The sequence below is a fragment of the Lutzomyia longipalpis genome, chromosome 2 (genome assembly GCF_024334085.1).
Source record: "Lutzomyia longipalpis isolate SR_M1_2022 chromosome 2, ASM2433408v1".
In the NCBI taxonomy this organism is placed as follows: domain Eukaryota; kingdom Metazoa; phylum Arthropoda; class Insecta; order Diptera; family Psychodidae; genus Lutzomyia; species Lutzomyia longipalpis.
The window spans coordinates 4,638,624-4,661,343 of NC_074708.1; the positions used below are offsets into that span (position 1 = coordinate 4,638,624).

At 35.7% G+C, this 22,720-nt stretch overlaps 3 protein-coding genes across 10 annotated transcripts in view; all 3 read left to right on the forward strand.

The window, feature by feature from the left end:
* Positions 1-13,591, forward strand: part of LOC129788716 (histone deacetylase 4) — a 51,534-nt gene extending 37,943 nt beyond the window's left edge. For 3 of the 7 annotated variants that reach the window (XM_055825006.1, XM_055825005.1, XM_055825007.1), the window contains 11 exons: positions 54-212; positions 300-370; positions 733-872; positions 1,868-2,026; positions 2,668-2,753; positions 2,831-2,962; positions 3,695-4,042; positions 4,106-4,570; positions 5,919-7,043; positions 7,128-7,261; positions 8,636-13,591. In XM_055825006.1, coding sequence (XP_055680981.1) covers positions 54-212; positions 300-370; positions 733-872; positions 1,868-2,026; positions 2,668-2,753; positions 2,831-2,962; positions 3,695-4,042; positions 4,106-4,570; positions 5,919-7,043; positions 7,128-7,261; positions 8,636-8,696 — 2,880 coding nt within the window. In that variant the 3' untranslated portion in view covers positions 8,697-13,591. The remainder of the gene's footprint in view (positions 1-53; positions 213-299; positions 371-732; positions 873-1,867; positions 2,027-2,667; positions 2,754-2,830; positions 2,963-3,694; positions 4,043-4,105; positions 4,571-5,918; positions 7,044-7,127; positions 7,262-8,635) is intronic. The other 4 variants (XM_055825008.1, XM_055825009.1, XR_008750384.1 and 1 more) reach the window with 3 other exon arrangements.
* LOC129788711 (mucin-5AC) overlaps positions 1-22,720 on the forward strand; it is a 1,053,002-nt gene that overhangs the window by 206,312 nt on the left and 823,970 nt on the right. The window lies entirely within an intron of this gene.
* On the forward strand, positions 14,094-22,440 carry LOC129788735 (histidine--tRNA ligase, cytoplasmic). 2 transcript variants are annotated; one of them, XM_055825054.1, is made up of 5 exons: positions 14,102-14,338; positions 16,923-17,031; positions 17,311-17,538; positions 17,607-18,035; positions 20,860-22,440. In XM_055825054.1, the coding sequence occupies exons 2-5, from the start codon at positions 16,966-16,968 to the stop codon at positions 21,670-21,672; spliced, it is 1,536 nt and encodes a 511-aa protein (XP_055681029.1). In that variant the 5' UTR covers positions 14,102-14,338; positions 16,923-16,965; the 3' UTR covers positions 21,673-22,440. The 2 variants fall into 2 exon arrangements, with proteins under 2 accessions (XP_055681028.1, XP_055681029.1); XM_055825053.1 differs by lacking the exon at positions 16,923-17,031 and having other exon boundaries at positions 14,094-14,338.

Sequence of the window (22,720 nt, forward strand, 5' to 3'; positions counted from 1 at the left end):
CTTTTGTTGTTTCGCTGTCACACGTATACCCTTCTCTGGTACATTATCTATAGTTTGCGGGGCTTTCCAATGGCGTATTCCAGGAACTGAGAGAACAGAGGATTGCAGAAGAACAACAACAACAGCGGGAACGCCGCGAAAGGGAGGTGATGAGGCGCAAAGAGAATAATTGCAGTGCAAATGCAAGTTCAGAGGTCAAACAGAAACTTCAGGTAATGTGGCCACAACGAGTTTTTAAGAAAGAAAAATTGTCTTTTCATTAAAAGATGTTTTTTCTTTTCTTAATCAATTTCTTGCAGACCTTCCTGATGAATAAGAAGCAGAATGCTGCAACAAATGGCATGACCACATCGTCACCGTATAGAAATTGGTGAGTTTTTTTTTGCTTTTTGAGGACAAGGGGATTTTTTTCTTCCTTCAAAAATAAATTTTTCATCTGTGAGAAATCTTACTGAGAAATTTCTCCTGAGATTTGTTTGTTTGCACAGTGTTTTGCTTCTAAATTAAATGGGGGAATTCCCATGATTTTTTTTCGTAGTTTTTGTGCTTCACAGTGAAATGTTATTCCCTTTATGAATTTAATTAAAACAATTGCAAAGAAAAAAGAAATTTCTGTAGATTGAATGTCAATTTATTTGGAAAAATTGATTGGAGATGTTTTTTTTTTATTGGGAAGAAATTAAGAATTTTTTATAATGACTTTTCAAATATTATTTTGGCTTTTTTTCTCAGGGGTGTGGTGAAAAGCTCTTCAGGTGAATCACTGCCAGCTGGTGCTGGGGTAGCTGCTGTAAGTTCGCATCCGTATAAAATTCCACAACCACCATCATCAATCGCCAAATATGATTCCGATTTTCCACTTCGCAAAACAGGTGAGAAAATTTTTTCATTCAAATAGGGTTTCTAACAGAAAATCTCAATTAATTTTTATTCTTTGGCTTTCAAACCTTTTTTTTGCAACTTGCATGAATGTTCTCTAACTTTTTATCCTCTTTCTACAAAAAATTGAAGAAGAAAAGTTAAAGATTCTCAAGATTGATGAATTATCTTGTGACCACCCTCAACCCTTTGCCCATGAAGATAAATTAACATTTTTGTTGTTGATTTTTTTTGTGTTTTGAACATTCGTATTTTTTTGACGTTGTCGTAGAGAGAGAAAAAATAATTCTAACAATTTTTTTGTGCTTCTATTTACGCGAAATCTTGATCAAACACAATGTGGGTAATGTTGCCGAGAGAGAGATGGCATTTTTTGAGTCCAGAATAAACTGGATGTTTTTCAATTATTCCACTGCACTTTATCACACTCGTCTTTTTTTTATTTCCATTTTGCTTTCTTACCCCCTTTGAGTGTGATATTTTGCTGTGTTGAGAGTGTGTGTGCCTCACTTAAGAACAAAGATTATAATTCCAAAGATGGAAAAATATTTGTCGTCGAGTTTAAGTTCGCTCTCTTTTTTTTTTTGGTTTATTTATTCTCAAAACTAACACGAGTGGATTAAATGATTTTTCTCACAAAATTTTCTTCACTCATCTGTGATTGAGGAGTTTTTTTTTATATACCTTCCTACATATTATATACCAAGATTCCCGCAATCATTCCTCTCGTGTTTTTATTTATTTATTCCTCTTTTCTTTCTGTTTGTTATCACAAATGCAAATGTATATTATTTTCCCCTTATCAATTGGGTAGAAGAGAGAATGAGTATAAAAATTGTTAAGAGACTGAGAGAGAAATTCTGAAAGGAATTTCTTTTTTTTTTTAATTTTTGTTAGAAAGATTTTATTTTGAAAAAAATTCTTAAAGAAACAAGAAATGATTTAAAAAAAAAATAATAAAATGGTAAAATGAAATGATTGGCTGCAGCTTCGGAGCCGAATTTGCTGAAGATTCGCTTGAAACAGAGTGTGATTGAGCGAAAGGCACGCAATGGACCCTTGGCGGCAAGACGGCAGGAGAGACTACTTCAAGCTGCCCAAAGGCGACAGCAGAAGCAACAGAATTCAGCTTTAGCAACGGCGACAAGTAAGAAAAAAACTTACAAAAAAAAATCAAAACAAAAAGCAAAAATAATGTGACGATTTACAAGGATTGCGAGAGAGAGAAAAGTTTAATTTAATACGAATTTTATTAAAAGTTTTAATTTTTTACATTTTCGCGAAGCATTTGAGACGTGTAAAAAGAGTCCCCTAAAAAAATCGCGAAGCTGCAGAAAAGAATCCCTTCTGCGAATCCCTTTTACTTATTTTTCTGCTGGCTTTTCCTCATGAAAAAAAGATATCCCTTCTCTGCCTAAAATTGTGAGAGAAAACTTACAAAATGTTCCTAAAATAATTCTTTCATTTTGCGCACTTTGAGTGTTTAAAAATTAGATTTTTAATAATTTTTTGAGCACTAAAAATGAGACGCTAAATTAAAAAAAAAAAACTACTAAAAGAATAATTTCAAAATTCATTAAAATTCGAGAGAGAGAAAGTGAGTTTAATGGAGAAAATTAAAAGAGCATGTTGAGTTCAATTAACCCCTAAAAAAACAATTTGGTTTTGCAATTAATGATTTTAAACTAAGCAAGAATAGATTATTTTCTCGCCAAAAAAATGATGATATAACTTTGTATCAATTTTGGTTGGAATGATTGAATTAATTCGTGGAATTCTTCTTCAAAGATTGCACAACAACACCGGATTCAGGCCCAAATTCCCCACCCACGCTGACAAATCGAGGATCACCAACAAGTGCACCCATTCAAGAGGTAAGAAAGCTTCGAGGGAAGATTTCTTTTATAGTAAAAATGTTTAAAAAAAATGATTTGTGGTTTTATTTTTTTAGGAGAATGAAGATCCTAACTATCAGGGTAATCGAGGAAGTATCAATGATCTTGCTCTATTCAGTTCACCATCAATGCCCAATATTTCCTTGGGGAGACCTCATCTGGGTAGTGCTCACAATGCCAATAATCTGGTGAGTTTAGCTGTGTTTATTTCTTATCATTCTGATGTTTTTTTTTACTTAGAAAATTCACCAAAAAATGTTAAATTAAATAGAATTAATTATTTGGCAAAAAATAGTCGATATTCAGGAAAAAAAAAAGATTTCAAGATCTTTTCTTTTCTAACAACTTAAAAGTTTTAAGATTTTGACAGATAATGCTTTTAATTAATTCTTTCTATTATGGTTGTTTAAAAGAAAATCAAAATTTTGATGTTTCAGAAACTAATCTGAATGATCTTTGAAAAGCTCTGAAAAAGTAAATTTTTTCCATTGGAACACAATTATGAGATTTTTCCTAGAAAATTAGAAAACATATTATGAATGACGAATTGTAAGAAAAAAAAAGAAAATATTTTTATCAGAATCTACACCCTTGATTACGAAATTGATTTAGAAATTCTTAGGCAAATTTTCAAGGATTTTGGTAGAGAATTGACTTTTCTAGATAATTCTAAAGTCAAACTTTGTGAAGATTTGTTAAAAAAAATTCCTGAACATATCTGGGTTAAATAAAAATGCACGATAGATGGCTCTAGTTGTGCCTTGGCCATCTAGTGGGATTTTTTAAATCTATAGTTTTGCCTACAGTTCATACACCTAATAATTTTTATTACGGTCCCTTTTGACCTAAAAATTTCTTTTAAGTTAGAAAAAAAATCTTTAGCCTGAATTTAAGAATTTTTATTTTAATATTTTCGTTAGGCCCTCCTCTCGAATTTCCGCACTCATGCTCAATTGGCAGCTGCTGCTGTTGCCGGAGCCCCCTATTACACCCCAATGCCACCGATTGAGCACCCAGCTGAGCTTGCATCCCACCTCCATCCATCTAATATTCATCACATGGCCGCTACGCATCTGGCTATGCATGGTCAAGTTCCCGGGCTCTATGGGCAACCTATTACGGATACCCAGGTGGCACATGCAAGGCTCAATAAGCAGGGTCATCGGCCATTGGGGAGGACACAATCGGCGCCCCTTCCACTTGGGCATCCCATGCTAACGGGTGCTGGTTCCGTGAACATTGGGCAGACGCACTATGAGAATAGTGATGTGAGTAATTTTTTTAAAGGGAATTTGAGGAGAAATTTTGAGAATGTTCATTTTGTTGGGTAGGCTGAACGTCAGGCAATGGAGCAGCAGCATATGTTGCTGACGCAGAAAATCCGTCAGACAGTTCTAACGCGTGCTGGTGGGAGTCGTGAGCCGCAACTGAAGGAGGAGGAATCGGGTGAAGTGATTGATTTGACGGATAAGAAGCAACCACCGAAAACTGTACTTACCAGTAGTGTGATCACGAGTACATACCAGCGTCAGAATGAGGAGCGTGTGAGGGATCAGGAGTACCTGAAGCAGCAGCGTGAGCTCCTTATTCGCCAATCAATGCACATTTCCGTCGATGATCCCTTTGTGCGGGGCTTTGTGAAGCCGCTCTCGCGAACACTCTCGAGTCCTCTGGTGCACCTTGGGCAGCAACAACCACCACCACCGTGTAGTATCCCAGATACGGGACAGCACTCCCTTGATCACAGTCCACCACCTGTTAATCTCACTGTGCCCCATCGGCGGAGTTTAGTTGGGGTAAGTTTCTAGGGGTTACCACCTCACATTACATTCTGACCCCGAGGATTTTACCTATAAGTTTCGCTTTTTTCATGAACTGTTTTTAGCTTTAAGTAAATTGTGAAAAACCTCAAAAACAATTAAAATGTAAGTTTGAATTAAAAACTTAAGCCTGACTTAAGAAACAAAGTTAAGCCGTTTATTAAGGTTGACTTAAGAAACAAAGTTAAGCCGTTTATTAAACCAGACTTAAGAAACAAAGTTGAGCCGTTTATTAAGCCAGGCCTGTTTTTCTTAAGCCGAACCTTAGTTCCTTTAGGTCCGACTTTTAAGACGTATTCGGCCTAACCTTGAAACCTTAAAAGCCTGACTGGCCTGACCTTAAAAAAACTTGATTCTAGTCTACAACAAAGGTCTTGCTTAAAAATCTTAAAACTGACTTTCAAAAACTTAAACCTAGTTTGAAAAAAACTGAGGCCTGATCTAACTTTGAAACCTTAAAAACCTAACTGGCCTGACGTTAAAGAAACTTAATTCTAGTCTACAACAAAAGTTTTGGTTAAAAATTTTAAAACTGACTTTCAAAAACTTAAACCTAGTTTGAAAAAAATTGAGGTCTGATCTAACCTTGAAACCTTAAAAGCCTGACTGGCCTGACGTTAAAGAAACTTAATTCTAGTCTACAACAAAAGTTTTGGTTAAAAATTTTAAAACTGACTTTCAAAAACTTAAACCTAGTTTGAAAAAAATTGAGGTCTGATCTAACCTTGAAACCTTAAAAGCCTGACTGGCCTGACGTTAAAAAAAACTTGATTCTAGTCTACAACAAAGATCTTGCTTAAAAATCTTAGGACTGACTTTCAAAAACTTAAACCTAGTTTCAAAAAAATTGTGGTCAGATCTAACATTGAAACTTTAAAAACCTGACTGGCCTGACGTTAAAAAAACTTAATTCTAGTCTACAATAGTCTAGCTTAAAAATCTTAAGACTGACTTTCAAAAACTTAAACCTAGTTTAAAGAAAACTGTAGTCTAACTTAAAGAAATTTATTCTGGTTTAGAAGACCTCAGATCTGACTTGAGACGATTTTCCTTTAGCTAAAAAAAATCGAAACTTCCTAAATTACAGAGTCTATTCAATTTCCGATTTTTTTTTTTCGTTTTTGAATATGTACTCAATTCATCCTAAACCCGCAGCCCGGAGATCATACCCCGAAATCCGAAGTCTCCGGGTGAAACCCCTAGAGGTGGTAAACCCTATAAGTTTTCCTTTTTTTTAACATTTTCTTTTGCTTGAAAATCACGACGAAAGAAGGAAGAAGAGAGTCCTTAATGTTTCAATGTGATCCCTTTAAAATGGTTCCAGGGAGCTCCTGGACCAACACACATCACGACAGGATTGGCCTTCGACAACCAAATGCTGAAGCACGCTTGCATCTGTGGTGATAATTCATCGCACCCGGAGCACAGTGGACGTTTGCAGAGTGTCTGGGCGCGTCTTGTGGAGACGGGCTTGGCAAATCGGTGCGATCGCTTGAGAGCACGACGTGCCACACAGGAGGAACTCCAGACGGTGCACACGGAAGCGCATACAATGCTCTTTGGGACAAATCAACTCAATCGCCATAAGCTCGATGCGAGTCGGGTGAGTTTTGTGCGTTTAGCATGCGGTGGACTTGGGGTGGATTTGGATACAACGTGGAATGAGCATCACACCTCGGCGGCGGCAAGAATGGCAGCGGGGTGTGTGATTGATTTAGCCATGAAGGCAGCCAAGGGGGATATAAGGAATGGGTTTGCCGTTGTCCGTCCACCGGGGCATCATGCAGAACCCGATGCAGCCATGGGCTTTTGCTTTTTCAATTCCATCGCCCTGGCGGCGAGAATTGTCCGGCAGCGTGTCCCGGAGGTACGGCGTGTTCTCATTGTTGATTGGGATGTACATCATGGCAATGGGACGCAGCAGGTGTTCTATGACGACCCAACAGTTCTCTACCTCTCAATTCATCGGCATGACGATGGGAATTTCTTCCCGGGCACAGGGGGTCCTACGGAGTGTGGTGTTGGCCCCGGGGTTGGGTTCAATGTGAACGTGGCGTGGAGTGGGGGCTTGTCTCCGCCACTTGGTGATGCGGAGTACCTCGCAGCTTTCCGGACAGTTGTAATGCCCATTGCGAGGGAATTTGCACCGGATATTGTGCTTGTTTCGGCGGGATTTGATGCAGCAAGTGGGCATCCACCACCCCTGGGTGGCTATATGGTCTCCCCAGCGTGCTTTGGGCACCTCACGCGGGAACTCATGCAACTTGCCGAAGGACGAGTGATTTTAGCCCTTGAGGGGGGTTACGATCTCCCGGCAATTTGTGACAGTGCCCAGGAGTGTGTACGTGCTCTCCTTGGGGATGATCTCAATCAAATAGCCGACACTGAACTCGCCAGGCCACCGTGTCAGAATGCCATTGAGACACTTCAGAAGACAATTGCCATTCAGGTGAGAAAATTCAAATTTTTCTTTTCATTTTCAAGGTGAAAATTTTTTTTTTATTTTTTTGTGAAAATGATTTATTAATTGCAGATGAGCCATTGGCCGGCTGTGAAGAGACTCGCCCACACTGTCCCATTCTCAGCCATGCAAGCACTAACCAGTGAGAGAGATGAATCAGAAACAGTCACCGCTATGGCGGGTCTCTCAATGCAATCCCTTCACAGGTAAGAGACTTTTTGAATTAATTTTTTTAATGGAAAATATTTTTCAAATGTACTGGTAAGCTGACCAAGCTTACGAGAGCTGTGTTTCTTTCAATCTACCAATTTTGTGAGAGCAAACTATAACGCAAATTCATTTAAATAACGCGCAAAGTCGGGAAAAGTTGAAAAGTCATCCCCCAAGAAATCTTTAAAACGCCATATCTCGGGAATGGCTCCATAGATTTTCGATTTTAGACCATCGTTGGAAAGGTCTTAATCTCAACTATAACATATAAAAATATGAATAAAATCGATAATGGCATTTTCGAAATATTCGAGTTCGAAATTTTCGAAAGTTTTGATTTTGACTTTAGAGCCTCTCGCGGTCATTACTCGAAGTTGCAATGTTTTAGACATTTGTAGGGTTTCACGAAACCTTTCATTTGCGCTTGAGTTGATCAAGATCGGACTTGTAGAACCCGAGATATGACATGTCAAAGTTGGAGCTCAATATTTTCAAAATAGCGACGTTTTTTTTATAAATAGATGTTATAGTAGGCTATAATATACCAAAAAATGAAGCAAATCGATAATGGCGTTTTCGAGATATTCATCGAAAACTCATCGAAAATTTTGTTTTTGATTTTTGGCCCCCTAACGGTCACTTTTTGAACTTGCGATGTTCCGAAGAGTTGTAGGGTTTGTTGAGAGCTTTCATTTGAGTCCGAGTTGATCAAAATCGGTCAAGCCATTTTCGAGTTATGGTCAATTTTCGATGAAAAATTGTGGCGGCCATATTGACTAAACGGCTTGACCGATTTTCGAAAATGAGCTATCGTTGGAAAGCTCTTGATGGCCCATACAACATATAACAATTTCAGACCTCTAGCTATAATAGGGGCTGAGATATAGCGAAAACAAAATTTTGAGGTTATTCAAAATGGCGGACATCATAATTTGATTTGACATAATAATCGGATGTCTTCCGGTCGATATTTAATCTTTTCCGTTTACCGCAAGTTTCTATCTATTACCGTTCTCTTGCAATTTATGGTTGAACCACGGCGGACGGCCGGACAAAAAATTTTTTGGCGCATACGTTTTTTGGAATGTGGGGACTCATCGTGCTCATCCCAAGTTTGAGCCCGATCTGACGACTTTCGATTTTGCTCGGTACACAAAAGCTGTGTCTGAAAGAAAAACAGCTAATTTGTCTTTATAAATTGATTGATTTAAGAAGATTTCTTAATGTTTGTGGGCCTGATGAAGGTCATATTATCCTCGAAAAAAAAATACATTAAGGGGAAAAATTGATAAAAGTAAAAGAAATGAGAAGAAAATCATAAAGTTCATCGATCCTAAATTGTTGTTAATTAATTAAAATTATTTGAACAGATCATCAAGAGACCTATCAAGGGAAGATTCCGAAGAGCCCATGGATCAAGATGAGAAGTAAAACAACAAGAAAAGCTTCTGAAGAGAAAATGAATCATAAAAAAAATTCGAGGATACTCAAATTTCCAAAAGTCGAACAACAGCGAGGAAGTTTAATTAAGGAAAAATGGAATTTTCTGGCATAAATACGTTGTAAGTATTTATTAATTTAGCCGAAATGATTGTAGATAAAAAAAAAACAAGAAAAAGGAATTTTATTTGATTTGAAGTGAAAAGGAAGAAAAGATTTTTCTGTGGATTGAAAAAATATCCAATTGACGATATTTTGTTGCTTAATTTTCATTGCAAGAAGACGATTGATGCGTAAAGAAAAGGAAAAATTTAATCAGGGGAAGGAAAAGAGAAAAATTGTTGGTCAGTTGGCGTTAATTTGTGGTAAATATATATTTGAAAAGAAAAAAAAATGGAACAAAGGGAGGTTGTTGGAGAAGAAGAAGAATTTTCTCAAAAGCTGTGTGTAATAAATGTCCACACTGCGGGGGTTGATGGGGGTTTCTTGCAAAGCAACAAATTCCCCCAAAACACCCTGTTTGTGTTTCTATGGGATAAAAATAAAATTCTTTTAGACAGGAAAGTAACGACGAAGAAAATATCGTGATTTGCTCAAAGCTTTATTATTACAAAATACATTTTATTTTCTTCTGTGGAAAGTCCTTTTTTTTAAAATGAAGAATTAACGAAAAAGAAAAACTTTATAGAGTTATGGAAACTTTTTTTTTAATTAACTTTGATTTTTATTGAAATTTTAGATCAAAAAATTGCAAATTCGAGGCAAATAATTAGCCATTTATCCATTTAAAAATTAAACTCAAGTTGATTGAATTTAATTTATATTATTTTTCCACATTAAAAGAAAATAAATCACGGTATAGTACCTACCAAAAATATTTCCATAACATAATCTGTGTGCTGTTTATGGTTAAAAAAAAACATGGAAAAGTAATCATGATAAGCTCGTATAAGAGGGATAGACGATAGGCGGAGTGACAGAAGATAATATCAGAAAGAGTAAATGTTGAGTGACCTTAATGTACGTCAACGAAAAAAAACATTAAATTAATCTCAAATGGGGAAATTTTTATTTAGAAAAATTAGAATCCCAAATAAATTAGTAAAACTTATAGAGAAAATTGAAAATAAATTACACACTGTGCAGCAAATTAGAGAGATTTGATTGTTATTGATTTCTGGGAAGAAGGGACGCTATTTTGAATTCTTATTTAACAATAAATAAATAATTATTTGATTGATAGATTCAAAATTTTTTTAAGAAAGAAAAGAAAAAAAATCGATCTTCGGTTAAATGAAAAAACGTTTTGAAATAACGATTTTTTTACATTTTGACATACTTGAGGTAGTTTGATAGCTGCAAATGTCAAAAATATGACAGAAGTTATTTGACATCTATTCGATAAGTCAAAATTTGAGATCAACTGTCAATCAAATTGCTACATTAAAAATTAATTTATTCATTCAATGAATAAAGAATTTTAGAAGTTTGTCAAAGAGTTTTTTTAATTTTACTTTCAAGGATTTTAATAGAATCCGAAGGTAGAATCAGTTAAATATCACTAATTTTTTACAATTTTATTCGTTTGACAGCTTCAAATATAAAATTGCTGCAGCTGTCAAAACTTATCATTTCAGAATTTTATAAAATTGCTAAAGATGGCGCAATTTGTTTTACCTTAAAATGTTCAAAGATAATTTTATTTTATTAATTTATATTCACTTAAATCCATGATATTTCATGAAATATTTACTGCGGAAAAATAAATCTTGTCACTCATTCAAACGTTCGTAAAGTCGTTAAAATTAACGTTTATTTACTGAAGTTTGAAATATCAAAATGGCGGCAACGACATGGCGTCATTTAGAGCGTCCTTATAAAATCTTCAAAGTTTTAAGAAGAGATTTTGCTGCACATTGTGTATTTATGATTATAAATTTAAGCGACCTAAACTAGATAACAAAAAAAAATGAAACCTCTGCAAATTCTTTCCGATTATATCCTTCCATCTTCTATTGAGGGAAAATACTTCTTAAAAATAAAATAGTCTTTTTGAAATGAAAAAAAAAATCGATGCTGGTTCGTCGATTGAAACCATTTGTTTTTTCTCTCTCTATACAAATTCCTTAACCACACACCTTTTTAATCATTCGTCACACGTTGTTTTTTAAGTGGATGTTCAAAGATGTTTAAAAATAAAGAAATTCTATATTTACACAAAATTAGGATAGAAGCAAAATATATTATTAATTAAAGAAGGGAGAGAGAGGGGGGGAGAGAAAATTTAATGGGATTGTTTCCGCAAGTTGTTGTACAACCTTTTTATTGTCTTCTGTGAAAAATAATGGGGAGTTTAGAGGGGAAATTTTTCTGAAGCACATACGCCATTTTTTACAGTATAAAAAAACAGATTTTACGTGTTGATCTAGCGAGATAGAGTGACCATCATTTTGTAATCTTGGGGGATTTGTAACATTTCCACCCTGAGATTCTTCTCATTATTGAATAAATATTTTTTAAATAGGAAAAGAAACAGCAGTTCCATGACGTAATAAGATTTCAGAATAAATGCGTTGTCGTCTCGCTAGTCAGCTTTGAAGAAAAAGAAATCACATAAAAAAGAAATTGAAAGAAAGTTAGTTTATAAAAGAAAGTAAAATAATTGTTGTACGTGATAATATAATTAGATAAAAAAGAATCGTTTGAATGAAAATTAAAGAAAAAAAAAAGAAAATAAATATGTTGGGAGGGAGATAAGAATGTGGTAAAAATTGAGGAAGAGTAACAATAAATTGTTAGGAATATAAAGAGAAAAAAAGGTATATAAAATGAAATATTGAATGTAGGTTACAATTTAAAGAAGAAAAAAAAGTTATAGATGAAAAATAAACTAAAAGAAATTATATTAATTGAATGTATATTTTTTTAAATAATATTAATTAACTTGAGATGATGAGTATTTTGTACAATAATTACGATTAAATTGTGGAATCATTTTTCAAAATGAAAGATATTAAAAAAAAACATGGTGCAGGACTTTTGGGTGGGATGTAGGAAATTTTTAAAAAAAATGGTAAAGATTTAGTAGACAAAAAAATGGAAATATTTTCGCTTATGCGTTCTGAGCGACAGATTTGCAAAAAAAAGGAAAAAAAATAGTTAGGAATTTTGATTGAAAATGCGGATCCGGTGATGATTTTAATCCAATTTTTAATAGAAAAAAGAAAAGCACATTCACGTGTTCGGTGACAAATAAAAAAAAAAAGTTTTTCAATTTGAAGAAAAAAATCACTTTAGTAAATCACAAATTTTATATACACAATTATGGAAAAAATTATAGCGTATGTTGGGAGAATTTGACGTTGTAATTTTTGACAGAAAAAAACAAGCATTTAATTTTACTCACAGTGATTTTTTTTCAATATCGGCAGAAAGAAAACAAGAAGAATTTTTATAGAATATTCAGCTAAAAATGATTAAAGTTTCGGCAATTTTTTGTAGATTGACAGCTGCAAATGTCAACAATATGACACCACACACGATTTGACGGATAACTGCATCTGTCAAAATTTCACAAATGTCAGCAAAAGAATTTTTTTTACAAAATTTGCTTTTCAAAAGAATCGTCAAAAAATAGGAAAAAATAGTAAAATATATTTGTAATAAAATAATCATTAAAAAATATTCTGAATCTCCATTTTTTGACATCGATATTGCAGATAGATAAAATATTATTAAAAACACGATAGAGCTATGAAGAAAAAAAATTAGAAAAATTTCTGATGAATCAAAGAGAGAGAAAATGTCGTGGAAATCCCATAAAATCCATTTAATCGTATACCCCTATATCTCCGAAAAAAATTGAATAAATGTTAATAAAAATGGTACAAAGGAGACGAAAGGATGAGCAAAATATTGAAAAATATCCTAAAAGAAAATTTGTTATATGGAAAAAATGTTATTTGTGCAGAATTCCGTGTGGTTTTCACGTCGCAAGAATGACGATGAAATATCTCTCCCAAATAAAAATCTCTTTGTAATTCAATGTCCATGGAAAAAAATCCTCTTTCAAAAGAGAAAGAAAATAAAATTATCCTACATGTTTTCGCTTAAGATGTTCTCAAAAAAAAAATGAAGGAATTAAAAAAACAACAGAGATAAACAGCTTGAAAGCTATAAAAACAGCAGAAAAAATCTCTTTAAAAAAAGCACGCAACATTCCAATGAGTTTTAAAGTAAAAAAAAAAACATGATAAACTGATAAAAACTACAAAAATTATTTTTTGCTATGTTTTAGAATCAAAATGGCGGTAGTTTAGGTGCTGATTTGGGACAGGGGATGATTTTTTTAAAATTGTTGTCTCTTCAAAAGAGAATAATAAAAAAAACTCATCCGCTGAACCTTCACTCATGCAAAAGCACCTCCATTTTCTTTTATTTGTTAAATGTAATTTGTATAAATGTAGGATTTTTTTAAAACTTAAATGAAAAATTAAAAAAAAAAATCACAATGGTGGAAAAAATGTTGAGATAGTGAAGAAAATTTCATACAATAAACCAACGAATTTTTATTCTTTAATTTATTAATTGTAAATAAATGTGTATAATTAATTTATATATTTGAAATGAAAAATGGGTATAATATTGTGCAAAGATGAAAAAATATATCCTTAATGTTTATTGCAGAATTTAACACACAAAAAAATTTGTTAAGTGTACAACACTAAAAAAAAATAATGAAGATAAAAACATGGATATGAGTTTGGCGTCTCTTGGCGTGGTGAGTTTGTCAAGATGGTGGGAAGAGAGGAATTGTGGTGTTTTTCAGGGTTAATTGCAAAGAAAGAGGAGACAATTCAAATACAAATAAACTATCTATATTTGGATACTGTGCATTTTCTTTAATTTTCCTTCTTTGTTTTGTTTTTTATTCTCTGAATTGGCATAGTTTCTGACAATTTTCTTGGTTCTCTGTTCTTTTAAGCAATTCTTCGTTTTATAGTATAACGGTGTCGTATTGCTGAAGTGAGTTTGTATTTTTATACGCTTTATGAATGTTTTTCCCAGATTTATGTCACTATGTTGGTACTAAGATGTACATATTTTGTTGTAGAGCCTGACGATGGTTTAAAATAAACCGAAACGTCGCTGAAAGCGTGAAGACGTGCGTTTTTATTGACTGTCTCCGATCAAAAACAACATAACTCAAAAAACAGTCGCTAAATTCTTCAATCAATCTTTTACATCTTTTAAGTAGCGTTCGTAGTTTTCAATATGGCAACTTTAACGACTAAATTCAAATTTACGAATAACGAATTTTTTGTAACCGCCAGCGCCACGGATTCGCCGAGAAGAATTCCAAGAATCACCTTCTTAGCGACTCAGTCGCGACCTACAGGAATAAGGGGGAAACACTTGAAAACAATTCGTGTCAAATAAGAAAAGCACATTTCTGATTTGTTGGCGAATTTCACGTGAAAAAGCGATATTTCACCTGCGCCAGTGCCGTGAATTGCATCCAGAAGAACCCCCGACAGATAATGAGTGACAACCGCCAGAAGATTCTCGAGGAAATTAAAGTGCAAGGAGATTTGGTGAGGAAACTCAAGGCTGCCAAGGAGTCAAAGGAAAAGGTGAGAAAGTCCCGTGAATTACTCCAAGAAATCCCCAAATCTGCCCACAAATAGCCCCCAGGGGTACCGCGTGAGCATACCCCGTGTGGAATGGGGCCATTGCGGTGGGGCGTGCAGTAAAAAAACCCCGTGAAAAATCACCTTGATTGTCTCTCCATTGCACATGGCGCAAAGCAGCTGGCTGGCCCATTGCTTAACATTTTTTCTCACCTTTCCTGCTCTCGTTACTCGCACACCTTCCTCCGGCCAATTCCACGCTCTGTACAAACACTTTCACGTTCACTCTGCTGACCAATTATTAGTTTTCCATCCAATGTCATTCAGCGCGGGACAAAGGCAGCAGCAGAGAAACTTTCTAATAAAATGTAATTAATTCCCAAAAATCCCTTTTCCGGGGAGTTTTTGCATTGGGGCAGCTCCTTCTGGCCACAGGAAGTTTCCCAAAAAACTCCCAAAGAGCTGCATTGTTCACTTTTGTTTTTGAAGCAAAAAAGAGCATAAAAATGCAGAAATTATATAGGGGAGACCGGGGTAAAAAAAGTCAATTTGCATAAATCCTTATCTGCAGGATTCTCCAAAGGCAAGAAAATTTCCTCGATGGATCATTTTCATAGGAAATTACCTGGCCTACAACTTTGTCTCAGACCGCTTTTCCCTATCTCCACGGGAAATATGAGTTTTCGAGCATTTCCTGAACCCTTCCGCTTCTGACTTTTTTTTTAAAACTCGTCGAGTAAATATAGTCACCAGCGGGGTAAATAAAGTCGGTGGGATTTTCTGACATTTCCAAAGATTTTCCACCTGAGAGATTGACAGTAGTTGATAGCTAAACTTCTCACCTTTTGATCCGCAACAAGGAATTTCATTTTTATACCCACTAAAACAGAGAATTTTGCGATTTTCTCAATCACGCCATTTTGCAACAAATGGATAGAAAATATGTCAAAAATTTCGAAGTTCCATTGTTGACACGTTTTACCCCAAGGGGCATGCCTTGGTTCAAATAATTGTATATGAAATGTACTGGTAAGCTGACCAAGCTTACGAGAGCTGTGTTTCTTTCAGTGTACCAATTTTGTGAGAGCAAACTATAACGCAAATTAATTTAAATACACGCATAGTGGGGAAAAGTTGAAAAGTCATACCCTAAGAAATCTTTAGAAGGCCATATCTCGAGAACGGATCCATAGATTTTCATAAATTTTTTTTTGTTTGAAAGGTCTTGAAGTCAGCTATAACATATCGAAAAATGAAAAAAATTTATGTCGCCATTTTCGAAAAATTCGAGTTCGAAATTTTCGAAAACTTTGTTTTTGACTTTAGCGCCTCTTGCGGTCATTTCTCGAAGTTGCAATGTTCTAGACATTTGTAGGGTTTCTCGAAACCTTTCATTTGCGCTTGAGTTGATCAAGATCGGACTTGTAGAACCCGAGATATGACATGCCAACTTTGGAAGGCTATATCTCGAGAACGGCGACATAGATTTTCTTCATTTTTGGCATGAAGCTAGATAATATAGTCAGCTATAACATATCAAAAAATGAAGCAAATCGATAATTGCGTTTTCGAGATATTCATCGAAAACTCATCGAAAATTTTGTTTTTGATTTTTGGCCCTCTAGCGGCACTTTTGAAACTTCTGATGTTCTAGAGAGTTGTAGGGTTTGTTGAGATCTTTCATTTGACCCCGGGTTGATCAAAATCGGTCAAGCCGTTTTCGAGTTATGGTCGATTTTCGATGAAAAATTGTGGCGGCCATATTGACTAAACGGCTTGACCGATTTTCGAAAATGAGGTATCGTTGGAAAGCTCTTGATGACCCCTACAACATATCAAAATTTCAGACTTCTAGCTATAATAGAGACTGAGATATAGCGAAAACAAAATTTTGAGGTTATTCAAAATGGCGGACGCGGGGGTGGGGGGTAAAATTTGACGTCATAATCTGACGTCTTCCAGTCGACTTTTAAACTTTGCCGTTTACCGCAAGTCTCTATCTATCACCGTTCTCTCGCAATTTAGCGTTGTACTCCGGCCGGACGGCCGGACGGACGGCCGGAAAAAAAATTTTTGGCGCATACGTTTTTTGGAATGTGGGGACCCTAATTCGTGCTCATCCCAAGTTTGAGCCCGATCTGACGACTTTCGATTTTGCTCGGTACACAAAAGCTGTGTCTGAAAGAAACACAGCTAAAATCATAAAAAGTTAGTGAAAAATACACCTTGGCAACGTTTTCTTGATAAAAATTATCAGTTTGAAAAATTTTTTAAGGAACATTATCGGGAAACGATTTTTCCCAATGCGCAAAAGTTTGGGAAATGGGCCCAAAATAATTATTTCTTTATTTTATTCTTCAACTATTACTCATATAATCTCCAAATTGCAGTCAATTATTGGAGGTTGGTAGGGCTTTCAATTTTCAATTTACCCCGGTCTCCCCTAAATTGTGATTGCTTTTGGCCATGCCTTTCCACGTGACGAAATTCCTCGCCCAATGTTTTGATTTTTTTTTCAAAAATCATTTTTTCTTTAAATTAAATTATCTCTACAAATATTTTTTTTATCTTCTTTATAATTATTTAGTAAATTTAGTCATCATCAAAGAAAAATAAAAAGAAAAAGAGAAATGTTGGGAATTTTACGAAAGATTCGGCACATGAGAGACTTTCGGGGATTCTGCAGTTCTCCTCAGGTTAGGCAGTCTATATATTCTATTTAATGCAACTTTGCACTAAAGACTCACCCAAAAATTGCAGCATAACTCACATGTTGAAATGTAAATGAATAAGAAGAAGAATTGAAGTTCTCTCTGATTGGTTGATAAAGACGAGAAAGGCGTTTATTGGTCAATTCGCAGGCTCAATTGTGCTTCGATGGAGCTTCAGTGCAAAGTTCATTTGAATGGATTATAGAGGAGAGTTTTCTTTGAGAGATTTTTAAAGGGAAAAATTGCATTTTTCTCCGTTTGTAGATTGATGTTGAGGTGGCAAAATTGCTGGCGCTGAAGGCCAAAGTTGCCGAGGAGGAGGATGAGGCAGCCGGTGGGGCGGGACAGAAGTTCCTGCTGAAGACGCCAAAGGGCACAAGGGACTACAATCCACAGCAGATGGCCCTCAGGCAGGGTGTTCTGGACAAGATTGTCACAGTATTCAAGAAACATGGAGCAGAGAGTATCGATACACCTGTCTTTGAGCGAAAGGTTTGTGTTTCCCGCAAGAAGGGAAGAAGAAGAAGGAATGAGAGGAATTTATGGAATTTTCTTTGCAGGAAGTCCTGACCGGGAAGTATGGCGAAGATGCAAAATTGATTTATGATCTCAAGGATCAAGGTGGGGAGATTCTCTCACTGCGGTACGATTTAACTGTTCCACTTGCCCGCTACTTGGCAATGAGTAAGATCTCCTCAATTAAGCGCTACCACATCGCCAAAGTCTACAGGAGGGATAATCCCGCCATGACACGGGGGCGCTATCGGGAATTCTATCAGTGTGACTTTGACATTGCCGGGACGTATGATTTGATGATTCCGGATGCGGAATGCGTGAAAGTTGTCTCGGAAATTCTCGGTGGGCTTGACATTGGGGACTACGTCATCAAGCTGAACCACCGAATGATCCTCGATGGTATGTTCGAGGCATGTGGCGTACCAGCTGATAAATTCCGCTCCATTTGTTCGGCTGTCGATAAATTGGACAAGGTGAGTTACTTCTCTTTGTGCTTCCGCTTCTACTTCGCGAGATAAAATGTCAGCAATTCCAAAATCTTCCTCTCATTTTATCCATAAATTTTTGTGTTTTAGCTGTGTTTCTTTCAGACACAGCTTTTGTGTACCGAGCAAAATCGAAAGTCGTCAGATCGGGCTCAAACTTGGGATGAGCACGAATTAGGGTCCCCACATTCCAAAAAACGTATGCGCCAAAAAAATTTTTTTCCGGCCGGCCGTCCGTCCGTCCGTCCGTCCGTCCGTCCGTAGTATAACGCTAAATTGCGAGAGAACGGTAATAGATAGAGACTTGCGGTAAACGGCAAAGTTTAAATATCGACTGGAAGACATCCGATTATGATGTCAAATTTTACCTCCCACCCCTCCGTCCGCCATTTTGAATAACCTCAAAATTTTGTTTTCGCTATATCTCAGCCGCTATTATAGCTAGAGGGCTGAAATTTTGATATGTTGTAGGGGCCATCAAGAGCTTTCCAACGATACCTCATTTTCGAAAATCGGCCGAGCCGTTTAGTCAATATGGCCGCCACAATTTTTCATTGAAAATCGACCATAACTCGAAAACGGATTGACCGATTTTGATCAACCCGGGCTCAAATGAAAGATCTCAACAAACCCTACAACTCTCTAGAACATACGAAGTTTCAAAAGTGACCGCTAGGGGGCCAAAAATCAAAAACAAAATTTTCGATTAGTTTTCGATGAATATCTCGAAAACGACGACATAAATTTTTTTCATTTTTTGATATGTTGCAGCTGACTATATTATCTAGCTCCATACCAAAAATGAAGAAAATCTATGGATCCGTTCTCGAGATATAGCCTTCCAAAGTTGGCATGTCATATCTCGGGTTCTACAAGTCCGATCTTGATCAACTCAAGCGCAAATGAAAGGTTTCGAGAAACCCTACAAATGTCTAGAACATTGCAACTTCGAGAAATGACCGCAAGAGGCGCTAAAGTCAAAAACAAAGTTTTCGAAAATTTCGAACTCGAATTTTTCGAAAATGGCGACATAAATTTTTTTCATTTTTCGATATGTTATAGCTGACTTCGAGACCTTTCAAACAAAAAAAAAATTATGAAAATCTATGGATCCGTTCTCGAGATATGGCCTTCCAAACATTTCTTAGGGTATGACTTTTCAACTTTTCCCGACTTTGCGCGTATTGAAATTAATTCGCGTTCTAGTTTGCTCTCACAAAATTGGTACACTGAAAGAAACACAGCTCCCGTAAGCTTGGTCAGCTTACCAGTACATTTTTTTTGCACCTCCAATGTTGACGAAAAAAGTAAATTAACTTTTTTTTTCCTGCTCATGAGTCACGCTCTGTGGCAAAAGAAGAGCTGAGTGAGAGACTTGAGAGCATGACATTGAGATTTAACTCTCTAAAATGTATCTTGCGGGTGAAATATCAATCACAAAAGAGATCATTTTGAGATGAAAACGTCAAGGTTTTCCTTTCACTTCGACCCAATCAATCTCACGCGGGGAAAAATTGTCTCGTGGCCTGATGATAAGTTGAATTAAACTCAAGAATTTCTCCTTACGTTGGCACTTTTGTGATCAAAAAGGCAGAAATACGAAGCCAATGGTGCTGATAAAATAGCAAATCGCGCAGCTGTGTTGAAAATGCCATTTTAGCTTGTTTTTCTGCACTCACAGGAGCACTGAAACATGACCGGATTCTCAGTTTTTTTTTCTAACGTAACTTTAGAACTTTTAGTTTTTTTTACGAAGTTTTTACTGAAAAAATTCATTGAAAGTGTTAAAGAATGATTGAGGATTTTAATGGTAAAAGGGACGGAAACTTTCAGTAGAGAATATTAATTTGCAAAATGATAAAAAAGCTATTTTTGGATACACCGCGATAGGCTCTGAGGGGGGCATTGATAGCAGAGAATGAGTGATAAATGCTAATAAATAATGAGGATTGTTTTTAATCTAATTAGGTCAACGTTAATTTGATTAAATTTCGTGGTTTAAAATTATTTTAAATGAATTTTAACACGTTAAAAATCGATATTTTACTCTGAAGTATTTTTTTACACTATGTGTAATAAATTACCAGTTGTGTAGAAAACATTTACCCGGCTGTTCTACTGTTGATTTAATTTGGTGACAGAAATAATAAAAAAAAAAACTTGCACTGAAAAATAATTTTCAAATGTAGTCTTAACCCTTTGACGTCCACGTGATACATTTGATCTTTTCATTACGATATCTGTTCTATGAATAATCTTCAAGAATATTTTTCTGTCAGAACGTTTTCTTTAATATTCTTTACGTAAATTCAAAGTTCGACGTATTTATAACTTGTAAAAGAAACAATTAAATTCAGAAAAATTGTAAAGTTTCATGTTTAGCTTAACATTTTTCAGACAAAATGTCTTCTTTGGTCTCTTCTGCGTGAATTTCAGGTATTTCTAACTAGGAAAAACAATTGAATTTATAAAAAATAGAAAAATAAAATATTTCACGTTTGTATCTGCGTATGACCCCAAAAAACGCGAAAGGGTTAACGTATTACCCAAAAAATGTCAAAGGGTTAATTATTTTATCTTTTATGATTTTTGTTTTAGAAAAGTTTTACTAAAATTCTGTGTCAGCCGGGTATTTTTTACGACTGTAATTAATTATTTATTACACGTTGCGTAAAAATCAATTTCCTCGTAATTTAAATTTTCTTAACGTGTAAAAAAATATTAAAAATCGTAGAGAAATTAAAATAAATGAAAAATCTTCATTGAACCTCATAATAATAATTTAAATTTTATTATTTTTTTTTATCAACAGTCCCCGTGGGAGGAGGTAAAACGTGAAATGATCGATGAGAAGGGTCTGGATGAGAGTACAGCAGATCAAATTGGGGAGTATGTACAGCAATCTGGGGGCTTGGAATTGGTGGAGAAGCTGCAGCAGGACCCAAAGTTGTCTGCCTCCAAATCAGCCGTCACGGGGTTGCAGCAGATGAAGACTCTTCTCAAATATTGCGAAGTTTTGGGGCTTCGTAATGAAATTCGTTTTGATTTGAGCCTCGCCCGGGGGTTGGATTACTACACGGGTGTGATCTACGAGGCCGTACTCACAGCAATGCCCGAAGTGACAAATGGTGGGGATGTGGAGCCCATTACGGTGGGATCTGTTGCCGGTGGGGGACGCTATGACAATCTCGTGGGGATGTTTGATCCCAAAGGGAAGCAAGTGCCGTGCGTGGGGGTGTCCATTGGGGTTGAGAGGATCTTCTCACTTCTTGAGGCCAAGCAGGCGGCTGAGGGGATTAAGATTCGCACAACGGACGTTGAGGTGTACGTTGCAAGTGCCCACAAAGGGCTCCATGAGCAGCGCCTGAAGGTGATCACGGAACTGTGGGATGGTGGCATAAAGGCGGAACATTCCTACAAAGAGAACCCGAAGCTTCTTGTTCAGTTGCAGCATTGCGAAGAGCAGGGAATCCCCTTGGCGCTCATCCTTGGGGATGCAGAACTCAAGAAGGGTGTTGTGAAGTTGCGAGAAGTGCCCACGCGCAAGGAAGAGGAGATCTCACGGGAGAATATTGCCGAAGAGCTCAGTAGGAGGTTGTCGCTAATGCGCAATGGAGACTTTTAAGTGAGGAAAATAAAATTAAAAAATAAAAAAACATGAAGGGGCTCAACCGGCTGTGCAGGGAAGCTCCCGTGGGGTTCTCTGCGTCAATGCATTTTGCACACTTCAACGTGATGATGTGACGTCTCAAAAGCACTCAAATTGGTTGTTAAGCAGCTTCACCAAGACACATCCCTTCTGCGCCTCCATTTTTTTGTCGATGAATTGTTCTTCCGCCGGATGAGGAGTAAAAGGTAGGACATTTTCCTGAATTTACATTGAAGACCATTGAGAGCGAAATGCAAGTTGAGAAGGATTTTTTTCTAAAACATTTCGAACTATTTTTGAATTTTTTTTAATAATTTCGATTTTTTTTAAATTTAATAATGAATCTTTATTAAGAGAAACTTTTAAAGACTTTTATGAAGTCTAAGAAAATTTTCAATTTAAATCCTTAAATTCATTTAAAAAGCATTTCAAAAAAGCATTTCAAAAAAGAATTTAATGAATTTCTTCCCCTTGCAAAAAAGTACCATTACTTGATGAAATATCATTTCACAATACTAAATATACGAAGAAAATAAAAGAAAGTACTCTTAAGCACACCAGTACGATATAAATTTACATAAAATATTGCATAAAAAGTATGCTAAAAATATAATTTAAAACAAAAAAAATTGAGTTAAAGTTTATATAAAAAGAAAAAAAAGCTTATTTAAGTTTATTTATATTTGCGTTGTGACGAAAGAAGGAAGGAATAAAAATTACCGCAGTTGATTTGTAATAAAAAAATGAGTTTTTGAAATTGCAACGTTGTGAAGCGTCTTGAGAGCTTTTATTTGAGCTCGATTTGAACCAAATTGGACGAGCATTTTGCCGGATTTCGATAAAAAAAATTGAGACGGCCATTTTGACTTAACTGCTTGACCGATTGATGATCACAGCTTAAGAAACTTTGAAATGTGTCTCGGCTATGGGGTCTAAAAGAGTACTAAACTTCTTTTAATCTTTATAATTGTTTTTCACAGAATAAGGACGATTTAGTTTGTTTTTCCTTTAATTGTTTAGTTAT

Excerpts from the sequence above, each read along its gene's own strand:
- LOC129788735 (XM_055825053.1), top strand. The coding sequence starts at position 14,246 with ATGAGTGACAACCGCCAGAAGATTCTCGAGGAAATTAAAGTGCAAGGA. Across the intron at positions 14,339-17,310 it reads CCAAGGAGTCAAAGGAAAAG|ATTGATGTTGAGGTGGCAAA; the intron begins GTGAGAAAGTCC and ends CTCCGTTTGTAG. Across the intron at positions 17,539-17,606 it reads CACCTGTCTTTGAGCGAAAG|GAAGTCCTGACCGGGAAGTA; the intron begins GTTTGTGTTTCC and ends TTTTCTTTGCAG.